At 41.0% G+C, this 19,825-nt stretch overlaps 7 protein-coding genes across 9 annotated transcripts in view; 4 read left to right on the top strand and 3 right to left on the bottom strand.

The window, feature by feature from the left end:
* The window catches only part of Dpp10 (Dipeptidyl peptidase 10), a 46,360-nt gene extending 40,680 nt beyond the window's left edge, over positions 1-5,680 (top strand). For 2 of the 3 annotated variants that reach the window (XM_086837273.1, XM_086837272.1), the window contains one exon: positions 1,412-5,680. In XM_086837273.1, coding sequence (XP_086693399.1) covers positions 1,412-1,468 — 57 coding nt within the window. In that variant the 3' untranslated portion in view covers positions 1,469-5,680. The remainder of the gene's footprint in view (positions 1-1,411) is intronic. The other variant, XR_015272673.1, reaches the window with a different exon arrangement.
* A 2,729-nt stretch (positions 5,681-8,409) lies between these two features.
* LOC110181460 (uncharacterized) lies at positions 8,410-10,742 on the top strand. The gene has a single exon (XM_020949207.2). The coding sequence runs from the start codon at positions 8,505-8,507 to the stop codon at positions 9,456-9,458; it is 954 nt and encodes a 317-aa protein (XP_020804866.1). The 5' UTR covers positions 8,410-8,504; the 3' UTR covers positions 9,459-10,742.
* Positions 10,743-11,176: 434 nt separating this feature from the next.
* Positions 11,177-12,964, bottom strand: Ent2 (Equilibrative nucleoside transporter 2). The gene has a single exon (XM_020949205.2). It carries the CDS (start codon positions 12,587-12,589, stop codon positions 11,207-11,209), a length of 1,383 nt encoding a protein of 460 aa, XP_020804864.2. The 5' UTR covers positions 12,590-12,964; the 3' UTR covers positions 11,177-11,206.
* A 627-nt stretch (positions 12,965-13,591) lies between these two features.
* Positions 13,592-15,179, top strand: Trmt6 (tRNA methyltransferase 6 non-catalytic subunit). Its single transcript, XM_020949211.2, has 2 exons — positions 13,592-14,708; positions 14,776-15,179. Exons 1-2 carry the CDS (start codon positions 13,715-13,717, stop codon positions 15,117-15,119), a joined length of 1,338 nt encoding a protein of 445 aa, XP_020804870.2. The 5' UTR covers positions 13,592-13,714; the 3' UTR covers positions 15,120-15,179.
* On the bottom strand, positions 15,148-15,978 carry COX5BL (Cytochrome c oxidase subunit 5B-like). The gene is made up of 2 exons (XM_020949212.2): positions 15,627-15,978; positions 15,148-15,565 (listed from the first exon to the last, which is right to left on the bottom strand). The coding sequence occupies exons 1-2, from the start codon at positions 15,976-15,978 to the stop codon at positions 15,279-15,281; spliced, it is 639 nt and encodes a 212-aa protein (XP_020804871.2). The 3' UTR covers positions 15,148-15,278.
* A 95-nt stretch (positions 15,979-16,073) lies between these two features.
* Positions 16,074-17,461, bottom strand: COX5B (Cytochrome c oxidase subunit 5B). The gene is made up of 3 exons (XM_020949213.2): positions 17,294-17,461; positions 16,651-16,824; positions 16,074-16,428 (listed from the first exon to the last, which is right to left on the bottom strand). Exons 1-3 carry the CDS (start codon positions 17,373-17,375, stop codon positions 16,322-16,324), a joined length of 363 nt encoding a protein of 120 aa, XP_020804872.1. The 5' UTR covers positions 17,376-17,461; the 3' UTR covers positions 16,074-16,321.
* A 34-nt stretch (positions 17,462-17,495) lies between these two features.
* Positions 17,496-19,589, top strand: IFT52 (intraflagellar transport 52). Its single transcript, XM_020949210.2, has 3 exons — positions 17,496-17,976; positions 18,235-18,880; positions 18,942-19,589. The coding sequence occupies exons 1-3, from the start codon at positions 17,864-17,866 to the stop codon at positions 19,485-19,487; spliced, it is 1,305 nt and encodes a 434-aa protein (XP_020804869.2). The 5' UTR covers positions 17,496-17,863; the 3' UTR covers positions 19,488-19,589.
* Positions 19,590-19,825: the final 236 nt, after the last annotated feature.

The following is a 19,825-nucleotide window of genomic DNA, read 5'->3' as shown; positions in this document are numbered from 1 at the left end:
CACTATTAAAATTTTTATAAATCGTTTAATATTAACATAGGAAAGCTTTCCAAATTGAAATTAATGCTTTTTTGGCTTAGTTATGAGTTTTTTAAACTTGGATTTATCGCAAAAAATTTTCAAAGAAATATATTCATTAATATCGATTAAAAAAATGCGAATATTTTAAGCTTAGTTATAATCGATTCGATTCTATAGTTCTATTGAAAACTGACTTTCCGAAGTTTCCTTTTATGTTTTTATTTATTTGAAATATAAAGAAATATCGAATTTTATGTCGTATTAATCGAAATAAAAACAGTCCATGAAATTTCATACTTATTTGGATGCTAATTGTTGATTTCGTTTATATATAACATATATGTTAAACAATTATATTTTAAACTATGTTAAAGCTTTGGAAAATTCTCTAAACATCTTAAACATCGATCATTCTGAATTCGCGGCAAATATCGACACAATATATATATATTGATTTGTTCTACCTTTATTTCTACCAACTTTTCAATATATATTTTATACTCTGTGTTAACATTTTATACTCCCTTTTAGTTTCACCCTTCCCTTTCTATCCGAATAGTTATCTCGTTTAAGCTTTAAGTTACCGCGACAAGATTTCTAGGTGTTATTTTAATTTAATATTACACGCGTTGAATCCGAATTACATTGGTTACACTTTAGGCTTAATATAAGCTTACCAGCCAAAAACTTCATTTTCGGTCCCTGTCCCCAGTCATAATAATCGTATGTGTTTGCTGTGTTGGTTCGTTGGCTTTTTTCCCGGGGATATATTGCGGCTTCCAGTTGAACTTACTTGTGTTTATTTTAGTTTTCGTTTGGGTCTTCCCTGGATTATTTTTGGCTCTTGTCTGCTGCAAGTTTTCGTTATGAGTTCCAACATCTTTCCCATTATTATTCCGAAAGTTGTTTCGCCTTGGATATACATATACATAGATGTGTGTATATTTTTAGTTTTTCTTTTCTTTTGTCCTGAATTCCCGTTGATCCTTTGTTTGATTCAAACAAATTGTTTTGGCTGTCCTACATATGTATCTTTTTGGTGTGTGCTGCGTGTGCGAGTCTTTTATTGGGACTTTTTGTTGCTCGATGTATTTTCCTTTTAAGCAGGCTAAACAAACACACTCACATTATACACACACACAAACACACACTACCCACACGAACATAGACTTTCTACTTTACCTAAATGTTTGCTTATGCCTTGATTGTGCTTACTATATTACATGTACAACTGCTATCCTTCCAAACAAAAGTATCCTATCCAGTTTCACTATCTCTTAACTCTTACTCTTACTCTGTGCCTTGTCTGTCAATCAGTGTAAAAGATAATTGAATTCAATGTGATAAAGTAATGGTGTTTATTTTGTTGTATAATTTCCCAAAACAACAGGTGCCACCGGAAACGAAAGCTGGCCTGGGGAGTGGCGGTGATATGCAGCAGCAATAAGCATAAATTATGGAATCAAAAACAAATATAACTAAAAACAGCATATTTCTGATAGGAAACGGAAAAAAAGTATAAAATGTCGCTAACTTCAACTGGAACGTGCGAACGAAATGGTTTTGTGAATTGCATTAAATGTGATTTATCATCGGCACACCCACAATAACAACAACACACATACAGGAAAAGAAAAATGTTAAATGGCAACAACAAGCAACTAAGTTAAATGGCATTTGGTGTAAAATTAATAAGCAAAACAGCAACAGAAGCAGCGGCAGCAGCAGGAGCCGCAGTGCGAAACGAAATGCCAACTAAGTGTGGACAAAAAGCAGCATAAACAAATAAATGTACGTATGTATATGTATATGTGTATGTGTGCAGACGAAAGCGAACAAAATCAACATGGTTGTGAAAACATAACTCACACAAGCACAACGACAGCGAGAGAGAAAAGGCAGAGGGAATAAGAGAGAGCGCGCGTGAGAGCGCGCACAAAAGTAGGCAATAAAAATTTACACATGCGGCTTTTCTCCGCCGACAGGTGTGACATTTTCAATACTCTCGTAAAAAGGTTTTACAACTTCAGCAAAGACTTTGCTACCACCAGTCCTTTCTAGGCAATATCCTTGTAATTTCATATTCTTTCTACTTTGTTTTCAATGAGCCTTTAAAGCTAAAGCAAAGCTGAGTATTATTTTACAAATTTCTTTTTAATTAAATTCAGGAATGTTTATATTGTACCACTAGAGTATTCCAGACTTCGACTGTTCCGTATTCAACTTATTCCCTCTCACATTTTTTTCCATATCGTTATAATTTATGCATTTTTTGCATAAATTTCCAATGAACAAACAAACAGAAATGAAATTGAAAAACAAATTTATAGAAAATGGTACACGTGAGCCAGCTGAGGTTGAGGTTTTTGCCCGGAAATGACCAGCATAAATCAAATCTGACGGCATTCTAAATGACATTTTCTGATAGTCGAAATGTTTTTATCATTTGCCAGGGTAAAGTTTCCCCCAAAAAATGTGTAATGGCTCACAAGGGCGGAAAGTGGCCCATAAATTGGTAGCGAATTTATGGACTTTGCTTGTAATTGAGTCTGGATTTGCAAAATTGCTCTTACAGAACTATTGATTGAGGCGAGAATTCGTGAACTGAACTTATTCCAAGATTAAAAATGCATTGAATTTGAATTCAATTCAGTCATTGTTTGGATAGATTAAATTACGCTCTTAATTTTATTTTCTTTACTCGTAAATTGGACCGTAAAGTTTACTGCCGGACAGAAAACCGAATAAAACTGAGAATGGACATCAGCTGAAGAGAAAGGAATTCGTTTTGCAGAAAAGTTTAATTAAATCAAGCGATATAAAAACGCACGGCAATAAATAAAGCATAAATAATTGAAACACAATGAAAATGAGCAAACAAACAAGCAACAAAATACTTTCGAATAAAAATGCTGAAATAATTGAATTTTCAGTCATCGAACACACAACACAGAAACCAAATGGCCAAAGTAAAATTAAATGAACAAGGGAAAGACAAAAGATGGAAATACAAACTTACTGAAATTATAAATCAAACAAACCAATTAATTAGTTTAACTGCATGTAAGTAGCGCAATAATATTTAAAATATTAAATAGTTAAATTTTGTGACTTTTTCGTTCATTTCTATTGCCATTACTTCGCACCGAAGGCAACCCAAATGAAAAACAATTCCAAACGAGTGTAGTGACAGTAGAGTTAATCCGAATCCGAAAACCCAAAAAAAAAATATATAGTTGATTAAGCCAGGATTAAAGTATAAACACAACTGAGAAAAGGTCAAAAATAGCTGCGATACACATTAAACATTAAAAAAAAATGGTATGAAAAACAATGCTCGAATTACAGAATTACGGGAGCAGGAAGCAAAGGGAAGCTCCATGGCGCAAAAGGACACGGCATCGCACAGTTGGCAAAAATCTCAATTAGAACAAGTTACCTCTTCTTTTCCCCATCCCCATTCCAGACCCAAAGCAATGTGCAGAAAAGGATTAGCTTTAATTAGATATTTTGGCATGGCACAGTTTTTGAGAGCGGTAGTTAATTAGCAACAGTTTGCGGCCCTTAATTATGACGGTTGTGCAAAGCAGTCTCTCCCAGGAGATGTGGATATCCATGGTATTCTGTGTCAGATGCCCATTATACCCCTAAAGGGATAGGGTACACAGCGAGGTAAAGTTAAAACTAGTACCTGAAATTGTTTGTCTGAATTTAATTTAGATACTCTGACCTAATTTGTACTCTCTTGTACAATTTGCTAGCTAGCTACAACCTTATACTTTGAGATACTCCAAAGTGGGCAATAGTCTTGAAACTTTATCTTGCCATAAAATCTGTTCAACGCAGCAGTACTTTAATGCTCGCTAAAATTTATATATATTTAAATATAAACGTGTGTATCCAGTTACGGCCTCTGTAGCCCCATAGCAATCCCAGCGGTCTAGAGTTTTTCCCCCATCCTCAACTTTCAGGGCAATTTTAATAATAAAGCCGCGTTGGCCGCAGAGTAGTATGCTACACAAAATGTATATAAACTCGTCCTTACAACGTAACCCATTTCCAGGGATCCAGCAAGGTAGGCTGTAGTGATGTGTGCATTGGTGTTGGAAAATTGCAAGCCAACATAAATTTATGTCTGCCTGACACTTTTATGTGCCGCGCTGGCGGTTTCAGCTTTTTACGTCGCGTTTTTAGACGCTGGCAAAACGCATGCCAATGTTTGGCTAAGCCGCAGGTTTTCCTGTCCACAATTAACTCGCCCAGGTGTTATGCCGCCACACCTGTGTATGTGTGTGTATCTGTGGGAAGGCGTTTATATTTAGCCAGCGAAAGGTCGTCTGTAAAAGGCCATCTGCTGCTCTCGAAATCCACTCCCCATCGCCACATAAAAGGAGAAGGTGTCTGCCTTAAAAGGGAACTAGGATGGAGAGAGACCATTGTTCCCTTGGACTCACCGAGATGAAGCCATAAGTGCCATAAGATGCTGTGTCCCGGGGTAAACTTGAATGGCGTTAAAACGAAACGATACCAAAAAACCAAATGCAAAAAAAAAAAGAAAATGAAACGAAAATACTTAAATGCTTTCTATGTAGTGTACTAAGGACCAATTACCAAAGAGACATGCGGAAATAACTAAATAAACAAATATATATATACATATACAAATTATAAAATTGTAGCCACGCGCAGTAGATGATTAATGAAAATTTGCAATATATACATAGACACACGACATACGACATAATGACTCAATAATTGACTCAATACCATTTAGTAATTATACAAGCATATATAATATATACACCTAACGATATATACAAGAAATCGAATAATTATGTATACACATACGGGATATGGTAGATTAGTTCGATTAGTGGATCAAACGTTTGCATTATTCTAGTTACGACCTTTGACAAACCAACCAAGTAAATACTAAAACCCTAAACTAAAAACTAATAACTAAAAACCAAAAAACACTCAAAAAGAAAACAAACTCTGTACTGTTAAAATACTAGCTCAAAAATGGAAACTCGTCGGGGGAATGTGAGGGAAACCGGCGAGTGGCTCTGTATAAAAGGTAAACTGTAATATACGCCTATGAATAACTAAATAACTATACTTTGATATATGATACATATATATTTTATAAACAACTTTTACTCTTAAACAATAAAACAATTTTAATACTCTGTCTTCAGCCTTACCGTAAACTAAATGAAAGAATCTATTAATTCCTTAAGTAGATCTCCAGCAAGGATGGACCTAGCCTAAAATCCAACGAAATCGATAACAAAGTTGTTAGTTATGTTCTTGATTGTAAATAAGCTTTAAATGGTTGACTTAATTCGAATACTTTGTTTTTACTCCTCTTTCGTTAGAAAGCGTTTGAAAGTATTTCAACCAAACAGACCGAATAGCGAAAACAAAACCTTTGTGATCCAACAAGTTTCTTCTCTTCCATGAAGCAAAAATAAAAATTAAAAAAAAACCACAGCTAACCAATATAATAATATGAATTTAAACTAATTATGAAATTACATTGACTTAATTAGCTGAGATGTTCAATAATTTCGCCAGGCATTTAGTAATGGAAGTTTATGAAAAATCATGAAAAATGATAAAACCCTATAATAAATGAAGGAATAAACAGAACACTGAATAATATGGTGGTTTTATTTATGGGGATCTTAAAGGGGTTAACAAATGAAGTAAAGTATTACCTTTCAAATATATTTTAAACTATTTAAATGTGTATTCCGAACCATTGACTTTAAGTAAAGCAGTAAAGAAACAGTTAAAGCTTATAAAAATGGCCCGATTTTCTCCAAATCGTAATTCAAACCTTTCAAGCAATTCCCAGCCCCATAATACGTAAAGCATTGTGCATTTTCCCCACCATTCCCCAGCTGGGAAATTCCCTACATTATAGCTGCAAAAATGTCGATCAATTTCCTGGTCTATTGACCAACTAAATCAAATCCACACCTCTGGGGTCCGAATTAAAAATGAAATATTGCACTAAGTGCCCGAAAGAGTTCCTTCCATTGAAGCGGCAATGCCCAATGCCAACCTGTCTGCGATTTTGCGGTCCTGCCGGCCAAAAAGAAGGAGCATGAAAATCGAAAAATGTAAACCGTGGAAAAGTTCGGTTTGGCAATCTGCATAAAACAAGTAACGAGTTGCAGTCCGCTTTTCCCGCTTTGCCTCCAGAGTTTTACGCCCCTTTGTTGGCCACGGACCGCCGGCTAAAAGGCGGCACGCAAATGGCCACAAAATGTGCGACTGGCATGCAATGACCATTGGTTTTGGGGAGGGAATCCACTGGACACGGGCCAAGTGGAGAGGGCCAGGAGGGTGCTGGCCAGGCAGAGACCTTCCCTGATTCAAGCAGGCAAACTTTCGACTTAATTGGCCAATTGTTTGCCAAGGCGCTGGGCAAGAAAAAGTGTTGCATATTTGATGCGGTTTTCCCCCATCGTTTTTCTTTTGTCCTTTGCCACAAACGAACCGGAGCCGAAAAGGTGGCAAGTTTTAAAAGCCCTCGTTTTGGCAGCTAATAATTTATCGGAGCGATTTTTGCACACTAAGCGTATAATTGCCACACAAGCAGGGTTATCGGGAACAAATATGAAAGTACATAGTAGGGTTTAATGTACGGATGGCATGGCCGACTGCTCTAATTGAGCCGCAACAGCAAGGAATATGTCCGGCGCAAATTGCTGGCCACTTAAATCGGGAAACCCGAGACGATGAGGGAGGGACTGGACCGCCCACCGGCTAAAGTGTGCTTCCCACTGCGATTCACGTATGTCACTCTGGGTCATTATCTAATTTAAACAATAGCCTCCGGTTGTATCAAATTTAACATTCAAACATTACATAAAGCAGCTTAGGATTTGGGCCATCAAACAAGCAGCGTATTTTCTGAACTGGATTAAAGTTTTAGCTTTAATTAACAAAATAGTAAAGGAAAGTGTGATTTAATATTTATAAATTCTGTATAATTAAGCTTTAATATTAGAGGAGCATAATATTAAAGGCTATGGATGTAATATAAGTATTATCTATCTACTTATTAAGTAAATATGTGGCCCATGGGCTAAATATAGATTTGCTTTTTATAAATTAATCATTTTTAAGTTAAATGCAGAAAGGTAAAAGGTACAATTTACAAAATTATATATTCAAATATACAATAAAGTGTGTGATTTGGTACGTAATCAAGGGAGGTGTCAGCTTACGGCACACATGATGTGTGGGTTCAGTGACCTAATTCAGCAGCATCGATACCAATTTATGGCACCTACCATAGCTGAAATGTAAATTTTAAGTTTTTGCTTTAATTTTATTTCTTTTTGCCCCGATATGTTATTCAGGACACACTCGAAGAAGGCAAGTCCGAGGCCGCTAATGCCAATCAATTGCTGTCCGATGTCTTGACAAGGGTTCCTCCAACATGTTGGCTATTTCTGTGCTATTGTGAATACGACGAGGCTGAGACGGCGATTCATACTCCGGAGGAGCCTGTCGTCTGTCAGAGCGGAATAGGACTCAATACAGTCGCAGGATAATGCTTTATGTACGGACGCACAATACATAAATAATTTACATTTCGCATGGTCACGCACAAATCATGTGAGCCCTGTGCCATGGCTGGAGCGAACAGACAGTCGAGAATTGGAATTGGGTTTGGGGTTTTCGGCTCCACATAGCATAGAGAGGGAGCGTTCGATGCCGCATGATGCGTATAAAAGTGACAGTTCAACATGGAAACCCACTCAAAATGTTAATTGATACGCATGCAAGAGGAAACGGGCCGCGGGGTTTGTCCTGAAACTTTTCCATTCTGTTTTTTGGACGGCAGGCAGGCAGGCAGGGACTGTCAATGGAATGATTTTCAAGGCAGCTTAATGCAGTGCTGCTGGGATCGGATCATCGATTAAGATAATGGAATGTATATATTTATATTTGACCTTTTTGAGATTTAAAATAATTAATCAGGTTAGAAATAAAACAAGTTAGTTCTAATTATTGAATGGATAAATATTTTATTAATGTTTCTCTACCAGGCAATATATCTTTTAACTATAATCTTGTCATAATCCACGATATACTATGCAACAACTTTTCTATTTTTTTATCTTATCTATCAATGATAATTATATGTTGCTGTGATATTCCTATTTTTTAATAATTTAAGCGTTAATGCTCTTCTCATATATGAATCTTACTTCTTACTTTTACTAATTGTAAATATTTGTTACAATTATAGAATTAAAGTACCCGCTAAGCGCATATTTTATGTAACGGTCTTTTTGAAACATCGATTTCAAGCGTTGCCACATGGTTTTCTTCTAACGACCAGTGTGCCTAGTTTCAACGGTATTTTTTGTCGACCCACGTCGGGTCACACTAATTACATAGCAAAAAAAAGAAAACATATTTACGTTACAATAATTTACAAATACTTATTAATTTTACCCATGGAAGCACTTAACGATGACTGTGTGTGTTACATACTCGAGTTCCTGCCCCTCGTGGAACAGATAAAGATGGCCCGGCTAGCGCCGAGGTTCCAGGAGCTGCTCTGCCTGATTGTGTGGCGAAAACCCCGGTACCGGAAGGTGTCCGTATCCGATTCCATGCTGGAGCCCCTGAGCAAGGAGGATTACGTCTTCTTCTTTGAGCTAACCAGTGCGGCAATGGAGGAGCTGTACATTTGGAACGTGCACAAGAAGGCCTTCGACACGTACCTGGGTCGCCACCTCATGAGACCGGAACTGGCCTTCTACCTGCGCCGGGACTACAGCAACCTGCGGGAGCTGTGCATCGCGGACGAGAGTATGAACAACAGTATGATAAACACGATTGCCAAGAGCTGCAGCCAGCTGCGCAGCTTGAGCGTTTCCAGTGCCTATATCACCGGAAAGCACATCGTGAGTCTGACCAAACTGGAGTCGTTGGTGGCTCCTGAATGCTCCGTAGAGCTATCCTACCTGGCCGAGCTGCTGGAACGCCTGCCGCTCAAGCACCTGGATCTTACCTGCAACCGGCATCCCGTTGAGGCGACCATTCTGCAGGCGGAAGGCAGTAAACGCTTGGAGCGCCTGGGACTATCCGATGCCCAGGATTATGGATTTCCGCTGGCCGATAGCTTGCCCCAGCTGACAACGCTGGTGGTCAGCTATCACAAGGTGAGCCCAAAGGATCAACTGGACATGCTAGAGACGACACGCAAGCGGGTGGAAGGATATGCAGGCAAGTTCCCTAAGCGTCTGCAATCGATCCTCTGCAATGTGGTGGACGTTGAGGTGGCCCTCGAGCAGATCGCCGGCCTTGAGAAGCGCCAGCCAAGGGAATCGCCAAAGTTCAGTGAGCTGCTTAAGATTATGTATTTCTTGTCGAACGCGCAGAGCGCTGATAAGAGCTCACCTTGAGATTATGCTCCTAGTTTGCCCCCTGGACATGTACATAAATAGCTATTGTTGTCACCCAACTGACAACCAGTGGAACTGATATATTTATCTGCTAGCTAGTAGCTTCTCCCTAGGGTAATTATGTGCGGTCGCAGATAGCGTTGTTTGGACTGGTATCTCTTGTTTACCTATATTTTTTTGGCGTCTTGTTTAAACTAAAGTATATTGTAACAGTTGTTGGAAAGTTGCGCAGAATAACTGTTTATTTTACACTTAACCGAGGGTATACAGCTTTTTAAAAGAAACGTTATTTAAAGTAATCCATAAAAATGAATTCTATGTGAACGTTAAGTGATGAATTACCGTGGGAAAACCACACGCCTGTCCGATTATTGTCCGCTTTTAAAGGCCACAATTCGTCCAGTTCTTTATTTAATATAAATTTTAATTTTGTCTAATTTTTAGATTTGATTTATATACATATATATATACTTTTTATAGGCCAAAAAATTCTTTAAAAATTAATATAAACCTTAATTTTAAATTCGATGCAATGATTTTGTAAATACTAGAACGCCAGACAGAAAATATCAATTTTCCATTTTTGGCAAACCAATCTTTTGATACCCTTGCTATTATAAACAAATTTGTTTATCTTTAAATTTGGCAAGACGATCTATAGAAGCTATAAAATATTTTCAACAAACAGAAGGACATATCTTTATATAACAACTTATTTTGAGCAAAGATATAATTTAAATTGTAAAATGTAAAAAATATATCCCCTTAAAAGAATTGCTAACGAATTATAGAACTGTGCAAGGACTTTAATTTTGATTTAAAACATTTTGATTAAAACCCTACCTAATCTTAAACAGTGTATTTAAAGTTTCGACTACTCCAAACTTAGTCCACCATTATTATTTTTCCGAAATATATTCGGCTTGCAGTTAATGAGGCTGCACGGGACTAAATATTTATTTTGTTTTGTGTCCACATTTGTGCCAGATCTGTAAACACGATGATTCAGATCGAGGATGAAGCTGTGATAAAAGCGAACCAAATATTCCATTGACTTGTTAGACCCCTGTCTAATTGATATATGTATATCAATTAGGACCCAATTGTCAGACAATACACAGTTTTTTTTTCTCTTTTGTCGGCACTTTTTTCTTATGGTTAAGAGGTATTTTGTTGATTAAATTTATAAATGCAGTTCATGTTATTAAAATAAGAATTGAAAACTTTATTAAATGAAACGTTTGTCAAAAATGATTGGTTAAAACGAAACCAATAAAATATAAATTCAATGTGTATTAGTATAATGTCGAAAAATGAACAATGAAAAATGGGAATAATGCCCTTATTTGGAACTCTATCCCTTGGGTAGCACAATAAATAATGTGGTATACCCAATAATATGAGAAAGAGTGTTAGTGACATTACTAAGCTAGAAATACATAGGGAAGTCAAACAGTACAAGAAAGTACTATGAGAAAAACGGCTGAGCCTGGAACCCCAGTGCACCCGAACGAAATGTTTAGAACCCCAGAGTGCCTTTGGCTTTTTCGAGTTCAAAGCATTCCTTCGAAAGTTTTGAAAGTTTCGAACGAATGCTTCGAACTCGAAAAAGCCGAAGGCACTCTGGGGTTCAAGACATTTCGTTCGGGTGCACTGGGGTTCCAGGCTCAGCCGTTTTTGTGATAGTACTTTTTTGTACTGTTTGACTTCTTTATGTATTTCTTGCTTAGTGGTGACATGCAACCGGACTATACCACCAACCAGGGCCCCAGATACGAGAACATAACTCCGGAGAAGATGCCCGTAATCAGCATGGCAGCTGCGTACATACCAGCAGTTGTCTGGTACTTGGTATGCACGGTCTGTGGGGCATACATCATGCCCAGGGAGCTGAGATATCCGGAGCTGTAAGCCATCAGGATGCCGATGCCCCAGTAAATCCAATCGTTGTCGATGTACACCGCCAAGGAACGAGTGGTGTCTGGTGGGGCATAGTTGCAGAACACGAACAGAGGGATGAATACCACTCGCAGCACCACGGGTACCCAAAGGAACTTTGGACCAGGCCACTTTACCCAGGATGTGGTCAGGCTACCTAGCATGGCGCACACGTTGAACGTGAGGAAGCACGTGATCAACACGTAATAGTTATTGCTTACGATGAAGTCGGGATCCGATCGATGTATACTGGACTGGATGGCCGGGAACACGGACAGCGACACAAAGAACGTGAAGAAGATGTTGAACAGCTGCGGCGAGGCCTTCTTGAAGATCGCCCAGTAGGGCACATTCAGCTGCTGCTTGGAGTCCGTCTTCTTTTCACAGTTTTGGCTGATGGTTTCGTAATGCCGGAAGAACTTGTTCAGCGGCAAAGCGAAGTAGGAATCAAAGCAGGCCAGCAGCACCAGGATGGCGGCCACAAAGTAGTAGATGGCAGCGGTGCGCTTAGAGTCGAATATCATGGCGCACAGAATGGACATCACAGTGGTGAAGCAGCCACAGATGTTTGAGCCCAGCACCACGGCACCAGTGTACTTAATCGGCAGCGAGGCCACAATGCCATAGATGGTGTTCTGGTAGATGCCGTTGCATATGTTGAGTAGGACGATGGACACCATAGTGATCCAGAAGAAGAGGCCCGGCCACTCGGACGAGTCCACCATGGCCAGCACGATTGTCACCACCAGGATGACCATCTCGATGATGATGCTGTACACAATCCGGTGGGTCAGGTCCCCACCAAAGTTGACGAAGATGTTGAGCCAGTTGAACAGTACGTTGGGAATCTGCGAGGCAAAGCCCATGTTCTGCATGAAGTTGGTCCGATAGTTCATCTCCGTAGGCACTGTGTTGTTGGCCCCGAATTTAAAGTCCTCGAAGTACGACTTGGCGGTAATGAACATGTTCCATGGCATCAGTGTACCCAGGCCATGCAGCATGAAGATGAAAAACACGATGAGATACTTGTCCTTCGGCGCCGGCAGGCCGAGCTTGGCTATCACCGACCCCGCAAGGGATCCCTTGCCATTGGAGTCGTGCGGCGGCAGCTTGGACTCCCACGAAGGATTCAGCGTCACTGGGGCCGGCTGCCCGCTGATGAACGGCGACTTTTCCGACTTCGTGTCCCTCATGGTTATGCAGCTGTGGGCCTGGTTCGGATGTCTTTCAGGTTCTGGTTATGCGGGCGACAGCAGTAATTGGGGCGTATGCTTGAAATCCGAAAACTTGCGCGGTCAGTTATTCTCGCTACTTGGCGCGGGGACGCCAAACCGGTAGGAGGGCGGCAAGGTTTGATTTCAGCTGCGGCGTGGGGCTCCAATTTCAGGTACTCGGCATGCGGATTTTCCCTCCATGCGGGTCTCGACCGGGATTAGCGTCACGTGGTAGATTAGAAGCTGCACTGGCGAAGAACTGCGCGGACGTGATTACAACAGAATCAAAGGTTATAAAAAAAGACATATATATAGTATATATTATCAACTATATTTATTGTTATATTTTTTGCTATTTTTATTGTTATACTTTTCGATATTTTTTCTGTGGTCACACGCTGTTACTTAACATTTTACATTTTACACAGTTAGAAACCAATTTTACACGTTTTCAGATACATTTTGAATTCTCATGTAGAAAATAAAATGCATTAATTATTTTAAAGTGATATTTTATACAATTATTTTCTTTTTTATACAAAAAATATAATCAATACTAAGTATAACCCTATTATATTTGTATATAATACAGCATAAAGCTGCCATTGGAACAATTAGATTGGAATTTTCACAAAAAAATTATTACTTTTCCAGTTTTCAACCGAATTTCATATAATTAAAAATATAAATATAAATATTTTGTATTTTCTCTAAATGTAGTTTTAAATTTCATTGTAACGATCGAATAATTAATACAATTAAAAAATATAATTTTATTATTTTTCTCATATTTTCATCAGGTTTGAGTTATACGCATTTTGTATTTTTTTCAGAATATCGTTTTGAATTGGATAAAAATCGGACAAATATATTATATAGCTGCCGATCGTTAAAATATAAAAAAAAGCAAAGCTTTTAATGTAAAACTTTAAATGTAATTATAATATATATATTATTGAATGTAAAATATTTACTTAAAATAATAATACTCTTTGTGAGGGTGTAATGGATCGTTTTCCAACACTGAATTTGTCTTCCTCGCGGCTTTTGGTTTTTGTAATAAAAACACGTTGTTTACAATATTAATTACTGAAATCGACGACAATGGCCACTGAAACGGTCTCTCCCAGCATTCAGTTGGGCGACTACATCGTCATCCAGCGCCAGAAGTACACCAAACTGCAGAAATTCGGCAGCTTGGACACCACAGCCACTCTGGGCAAGGAGACACTGGAGTTGAAGTCGCTTCTGGACCAGCCTTATGGGTCCACGTTCAAGATGAGCGTCAAGGAGACGAAGGCCGGCAAGCGCGGAGCCCAGCGACAACATACGCTGGAGCTGTGCAGCGAAACGGAGCTCAATAGCACGCGGGAGGCCCTGGGGATCTCCAGCAGTGGAGCGGATAACCGCGATATCTGCGACAACGGAGAAGCACAGACCCTCAAGTCAGCGGACATCGAGCAACTGCGCGAGGAGTGCAACGAGTCCAGCAAGATCATTGAGAAGCTGGTGGAGAACTCGAAAACCTTCCACGCCCGCACTGAGTACTCCCAGGAGAAGTACCTGCGTAAGAAGGAGAAGAAGTACTTCGAGTTTGTCCAGATCCGGCAGCCAACGATCCGACTGATGGTGGACATCTTCTACCGGCAAGATGCAGAGAAGATTATGGGCATTCGGGTGGACACGCTCTCTCAGATCATCTCCTACTCGGGTGTCTGCGGATTTGGGAGCTATCTGCTGTACGAGAGCGGCACCAATGGCCTGCTGCCAGCCGCTATGCTGAACTCCATTGGAGCGGGGACGGAGGGCAACCTGGTGCACATGCATCCTGGCAATGTGCCACAAAAGCAGGCACTTTTGGCCCTGAAGCTTCCCCTGGAACAGCAGCTCAGATGTGTGTCTGTAAATTTGTACTCGGTTTTGAGAGAATTCTACCAGGGAGGTGAAGCGATAGAATCGAACCATCCTGTCACAGAGTCTACAGAACCTGTGGAGCAAAGCATTCAGCCGGAGACGCCCACTGAAGATCAGCCGGAGGCGATCGAACCGAGTACTAAGAAACCCAAGTTGGACGAGGTTAAAGGTGGCAAAGGAGAAGGTTTGTGGGATTCTGAATTTGGAGATTTGTTAAAAATGAAATAATCTAACTTGTGTATTTTTTCCAGGAAATAGGGGCCCTCCACGATGGCATTTGGAGAACAAGCGAGCTACTGCTCTAATGCACAACAAATTTGATAGCCTTGTGGTGGCCTCCAAGGAGCATCCGTCCAGCATCTTGCAAGCCCTGCTGCCCCTCGTCAAGCCCTCGCGACCCGTGGTGGTATTCAGCACCTGTAAGGAGCTGCTCCAGGAGACGTACATGGAGTTGAAGACCTCCGGCAAGGTGACGGGGCTGCATCTTACCTCAAACTGGATGCGCACCTACCAAATCCTGCCGAACCGCACCCATCCGGAAGTGAACATGAGCGGAAACAGTGGGTACCTGCTAACGGGATATACGCTAAGATAGTTGTTAGACTGCCAATTACATGTAAGCGTTTGTTTTGATAATATCATGCAATGTTTTTAATCCCTATTGTGACTTGGAACAATCGTAGAGTCCCAGTGTATGTCGAGTGACAGTGATGCTTGTTCTATGTCTTTGTACAGCGCTCTATGTGTGATACATCTAGTAGACCGGTGATACGTTCTTCAGCACGAAGAAATGTCCACATTCGCACCGCTTTGGACCCTCGTCCTTCTCGATCCACATCCACTTTGGTTGACGGTCGTCCAGGCAAAGGCAGCCGACGAGACGAGCGTCGAATGCAGAGGGAATCACAGTTGGATCGTTCTCTCTCCCAGTGCCACGCTTAATGATCTGCCTAAAGCCCCAGGGATCGTCACAGCCTTGTTTGACCAGCTCCATTTCGCGCTTCTGGATGCCTGTCGCCAGTTCATCGTCATCAATCAACACTGATTGATGGGAACGGGCGCTTAACTAGAGATCTTTGGTATTCTGCAACCCCTCACTTACCCGACTTTTGCACCTGCGAAGTGGATATGGCACGCGGTTTGGTAGCAGTTGATCCTCCCTTTTGCTGCAATCCAAGTTGACGCCACAAGGACTTGAGCTTGCCCTCGCGCTGGGTCAAATTAGATATAAGCCGCTTGGAAGCGGCTTGCGCCTTCAGCAGGCGCGATATATAATATGACATCTTTTTTTTATACCGGTAGATATTTTGTTGGTTTTTGTCAATGAAAATATAGTGTCCCAATGAGATATATGAAGCAAGACTGATTCTAGAGGATTTGACAATGCCTGACTTTGTTAAAAGAGGCCTACTGCGATCCAAGAAACTATTTTTTAACAATTGTAGTTTTATCATCTCATCTCAAGTGAACCTAAAACCCACTGCGATTTTTTGGACAGGCTTTTCCTTCGGTTTTGGATTGGCCCAAAGAACTCATAGTTGTTGTAGCATTAGTTCGAAATCACTTTGTTGCCTTTATTTTAAACGTATCGTGTATAATTAAGCATCCAGCACGCCGCAGTTGTTGCGGTGGAAAATAAGGACATAACTAAAAATGGAAGATACGGCCGCCCGTTTTCTTTGTTTTTTGGGTTGATGTTTGTTTATTTGGACAGCTAAATTGGTTGACTTTTAGCTTAGTAGTGGTTGTTGTTGTTGTTTGTTATTAATTGGTTTATTGAATTAATTAATAATAACTTTAAACAGCTGCCTTCTCCACCAGCTTGAACCAGTGGCCGCACTCACAACGCTTCTGGTTGCCCTTCTGCAGCCACATCCATTGCACGTAGGTCTGATCCTCTTCGCCTGTGGATGAAGGAGATTATATTAAATTATGTTTTAAGGTAAGCTGTATAGAATTTCGGGTCGAAATAATAGCACTGATGACGAGAGTCTTAAACACAATGGTGTTGAAATTAACTATTTTCATTTACACATATCACAACAAACAAAACCACGGGGCGTTCACTGTCACTGGTACATCTTGTACTTTTATCTTGACCGCAGAGGCTTTCGAGGACTACTCACAGATGCAGCCCACAATACGGGCATCGAAGGCTGATGGAATCAGGTTGGGGTTCTCCTTGGTGCCGGCACCCCTCTTGAAGACCTTCATGTCGAAGGGATTATCGTTGCCGGCGGCCTTCAGCAGCAGCTCGCGCTTCTCGATACCGGTGGCGTGCTCCAATGGATCGTTCATCACTGCAAAACGAAGGAGAGATGAGGAAGTTAGCTTTTAAATTGATAAGCCAGGGGGCCATCAGCTGGGCAATTGGCAAGCAGGTTACATAAACAGCAGACGCCCCAAACGTCAGGAGCTGCGTCATGGGTTGGGTCATCATCATAGGCTGTGAATCTCGGCGAGGCCCCATGGAGGTGCTAACTCCGCAGCTCTGCCGCTCCGCTCCCCCCCTCTCAGTTGCACGGCACACATTTCCCTGCGCATAGTTATTACATAACCTCGCACTCTTCACAACATCGACTTTTTCCTGCGCCAAAATTGCAGCTGCTCAGACGCTCCCGAGCAGGAGGATTCATATTTCCCTGCAGGCACTTCAAAATTATGCAATTCCAGCCTTCAGTCGCCGCCAATTGGACAGCCAACGTTGGTGAACGTGACGGTTTGTAATCGGCTCCACTGCGATTTCCCTCCTGGTTTTGGCACACTTACTTTTGCAGAAGCGCACGGGCGTGTATGCAACATTCTGGCGTGCGGCGGCACGAAGCGCCATGCGTCCACAGATCGATGCCATTGTTCGTTTTGCGAAAATTTCGGTCGGTCTTAAAAGTGAACACCAAAAATTCTTTCGTAATTTTTCACACACCGAGATTTAAGGAAGTGTGACCAGCTGAACCGCTGAGTTATCGATAATTTATGTACTGCAAAATACCAAAATAACGTTCAATTAATTAAATATACCAATACAATATTCAGTTTAAAATGGCCTGCATTTAATTTCCAGCTGTTTACCAAGACAATATAATATATTAAATTATTCAGAAAAAGCTATCAAATTTGCCGTAATAAGCTAGTATCAATTTGTCGGTATTTTCTACCTAATCGATGACAGGTTGTTTCTACTGTTCCGAAATATATTTTGCTATACAACGCGTTATCGAATTGTAGAGTGGCGAATATGGAAATCCTCGCCAGAGGGCGCCACTTAGTTGCCGGGCAACGGAAACAGGAAAAACCAAAACAAATAATACAAAAAATATATTTACTTAAGCAGGCAGAAAAATGTCGAACAAGCCGGTAATCTGTTTTGATATATCAAAAAATGAAAGATTTCAAATATTGGACAACTACAAAATGCTGCACCGCAAGCTCAAGGTCAACTGGAATGTGGAACAGTCAGTATGCCAATAATTAATTTTAAATTAAACTCACGAATTTAGGAAATATTCTGGAATAATAAGCCATCTTGTTATTCAGAGAAGTAAAATGAAAGTTTTTTTCTATTCATTTTTAATGGAAACTAAAACCTTCTCGGTTTTAACCAATGTAAATAATAAACAAACATAATACATAATAAACAACTTGCAGTTTCAATATGTTCTAGACTTTGTTTCTGTTTAACCGTTTCTATTCAATAATTTGCATACTCGCAGAAACGATGCAGAACTCAGAAAGGAGCGACTGGCCCGGGTAAAAGTCTTTGTGCTGGCAGGACCCCAGGACCGCTTCACGGAGGACGAATTTGAGGTCCTCAAACATTATGTTGAGGTGCAAGGCGGCAGTTTGCTGGTCCTTCTTGGCGAAGGTGGGGAGGCGGAGTTCAACACCAATGTGAACTTCTTTCTGGAGCAGTACGGGATTTTCATCAATGGGGACAATGTGGTGCGACCTCACTACTACAAGAATTTCCATCCCAAAGAGTGCATCGTGGGTGGCGGCGTTGTATGCGAGTCCATGTGGCGGCATCTCCTGAAGCTGGATATCGAGAAAGTGGACTATGATTTTACCGATGAGAAGTACAAGATACATTTCCAATATCCGTACGGCGCCACGTTGAACGTCTCGGAGCCAGCGAATGTCCTTCTGACCACAGGCCCTGTGGTCTATCCCTTCAATCGTCCGTTGTGCGGTTACTATACCAATGGAAAGGGTGGAAAGATCCTGGCTCTAGGTTCAGGCTACATTTGGCACGATAAATATCTTCAGGACAAGACCAACGACGCCATTTGGGAGTATATGCTAAGGCTACTCGATGGAGACGAGATTAACTACACCCACTTGGACTTTAATGATGTGGAGGTGTGTAAAGGGACTACAATTATTTTTATACATTAATTCTAAATGATCTGTTCTTGCACAGCTTAGCGACAATAAGCACTTTACGGATCTGGCTTTTCTGGCCGATATGCCCAAGGCCTGTCTAATAGACTCCATTGGATCGGAGATGCCCACCGACTTCAAGCAAATGTTCGACATGAATCTGTGTGCGCTGAGCAACAATCTTCTAAAGGATGTCATTGATGCTTATGAGAAGTTGCACGTGAAGTACGAGCCACTGAGGATCATCAAGCCACAGTTTGAGATCCCGCTACCGAATCTCCAGCTGGCTACGTTTCCTCCAATCTTTAGTGAGCCACCGGCTCCACCGCTGGAGCTGTACGACCTCGACGAGACCTTTAGCGGCGCCCGATCTCAGTTGGCCCACATGACGGGTCAGTGCCTGCAGGCACTCCAGTCCAAGGAGCCACAGAGGAGAGCTCTGAACCAGCGGGAGCTGGAGAACTACATAAAGGAGTGTGCCAGAATAACGGCCATTGTGGACGAGCGGCAGGACATGGCTGCCCGGGAGATTCTCAACATTGTGGCCCGCCAGATTGTCAGCTACAGACCGTTTGCGGAGGACTAGGACGATCCAATTACCTGCTAAAACGACACATTCCGCGCTACCGTTTTCCGGCCAATCAGCAGAATTTTGTGAATCCAAAAAATATATAAAATTGAAAACCTAGTCCGTTTTATGTAAACATGTTGGCGACTCGTATTCAAACATGGCCGGCAAGCCAGCGTAAGAACCGAAGGAGCTCCTCCGTTCTCCGCCGGGCTCCCGAATTGGATTACACCGAAGACAATTTTTGGATTGCGGAAACCCAAAACCTGTGGGAAGTAAAGCTATATAGCTGCCCTAACCAGAGCCTCGTTCTCCCATCGTTTAGTACGAAAATTGTTTACTTAACACAATTAATT

The sequence above is a fragment of the Drosophila serrata genome, unplaced genomic scaffold, assembly GCF_035046125.1.
Source record: "Drosophila serrata isolate PLE 108 unplaced genomic scaffold, ASM3504612v1 contig_302, whole genome shotgun sequence".
Classification (NCBI taxonomy): domain Eukaryota; kingdom Metazoa; phylum Arthropoda; class Insecta; order Diptera; family Drosophilidae; genus Drosophila; species Drosophila serrata.
This window is presented reverse-complemented; position numbering and strand designations above follow the sequence as displayed.

What these genes read in the sequence shown, in the direction of transcription:
- Trmt6 (XM_020949211.2), top strand. Translation starts at nt 13,715, where the DNA reads ATGGCCACTGAAACGGTCTCTCCCAGCATTCAGTTGGGCGACTACATC. An exon ending in TAAAGGTGGCAAAGGAGAAG is followed by an intron (nt 14,709 to 14,775) that starts GTTTGTGGGATT and finishes TATTTTTTCCAG; the next exon opens with GAAATAGGGGCCCTCCACGA.
- IFT52 (XM_020949210.2), top strand. Translation starts at nt 17,864, where the DNA reads ATGTCGAACAAGCCGGTAATCTGTTTTGATATATCAAAAAATGAAAGA. An exon ending in GTCAACTGGAATGTGGAACA is followed by an intron (nt 17,977 to 18,234) that starts GTCAGTATGCCA and finishes GCATACTCGCAG; the next exon opens with AAACGATGCAGAACTCAGAA. An exon ending in TGGACTTTAATGATGTGGAG is followed by an intron (nt 18,881 to 18,941) that starts GTGTGTAAAGGG and finishes GTTCTTGCACAG; the next exon opens with CTTAGCGACAATAAGCACTT.
- Ent2 (XM_020949205.2), bottom strand. Translation starts at nt 12,589, where the DNA reads ATGAGGGACACGAAGTCGGAAAAGTCGCCGTTCATCAGCGGGCAGCCG.
- COX5B (XM_020949213.2), bottom strand. Translation starts at nt 17,375, where the DNA reads ATGGCATCGATCTGTGGACGCATGGCGCTTCGTGCCGCCGCACGCCAG. An exon ending in GCCCGTGCGCTTCTGCAAAA is followed by an intron (nt 16,825 to 17,293) that starts GTAAGTGTGCCA and finishes TTCGTTTTGCAG; the next exon opens with TGATGAACGATCCATTGGAG. An exon ending in CCGTATTGTGGGCTGCATCT is followed by an intron (nt 16,429 to 16,650) that starts GTGAGTAGTCCT and finishes CTTCATCCACAG; the next exon opens with GCGAAGAGGATCAGACCTAC.
- COX5BL (XM_020949212.2), bottom strand. Translation starts at nt 15,978, where the DNA reads ATGATAAAACTACAATTGTTAAAAAATAGTTTCTTGGATCGCAGTAGG. An exon ending in TTCGCAGGTGCAAAAGTCGG is followed by an intron (nt 15,566 to 15,626) that starts GTAAGTGAGGGG and finishes CCCATCAATCAG; the next exon opens with TGTTGATTGATGACGATGAA.
- LOC110181460 (XM_020949207.2), top strand. Translation starts at nt 8,505, where the DNA reads ATGGAAGCACTTAACGATGACTGTGTGTGTTACATACTCGAGTTCCTG.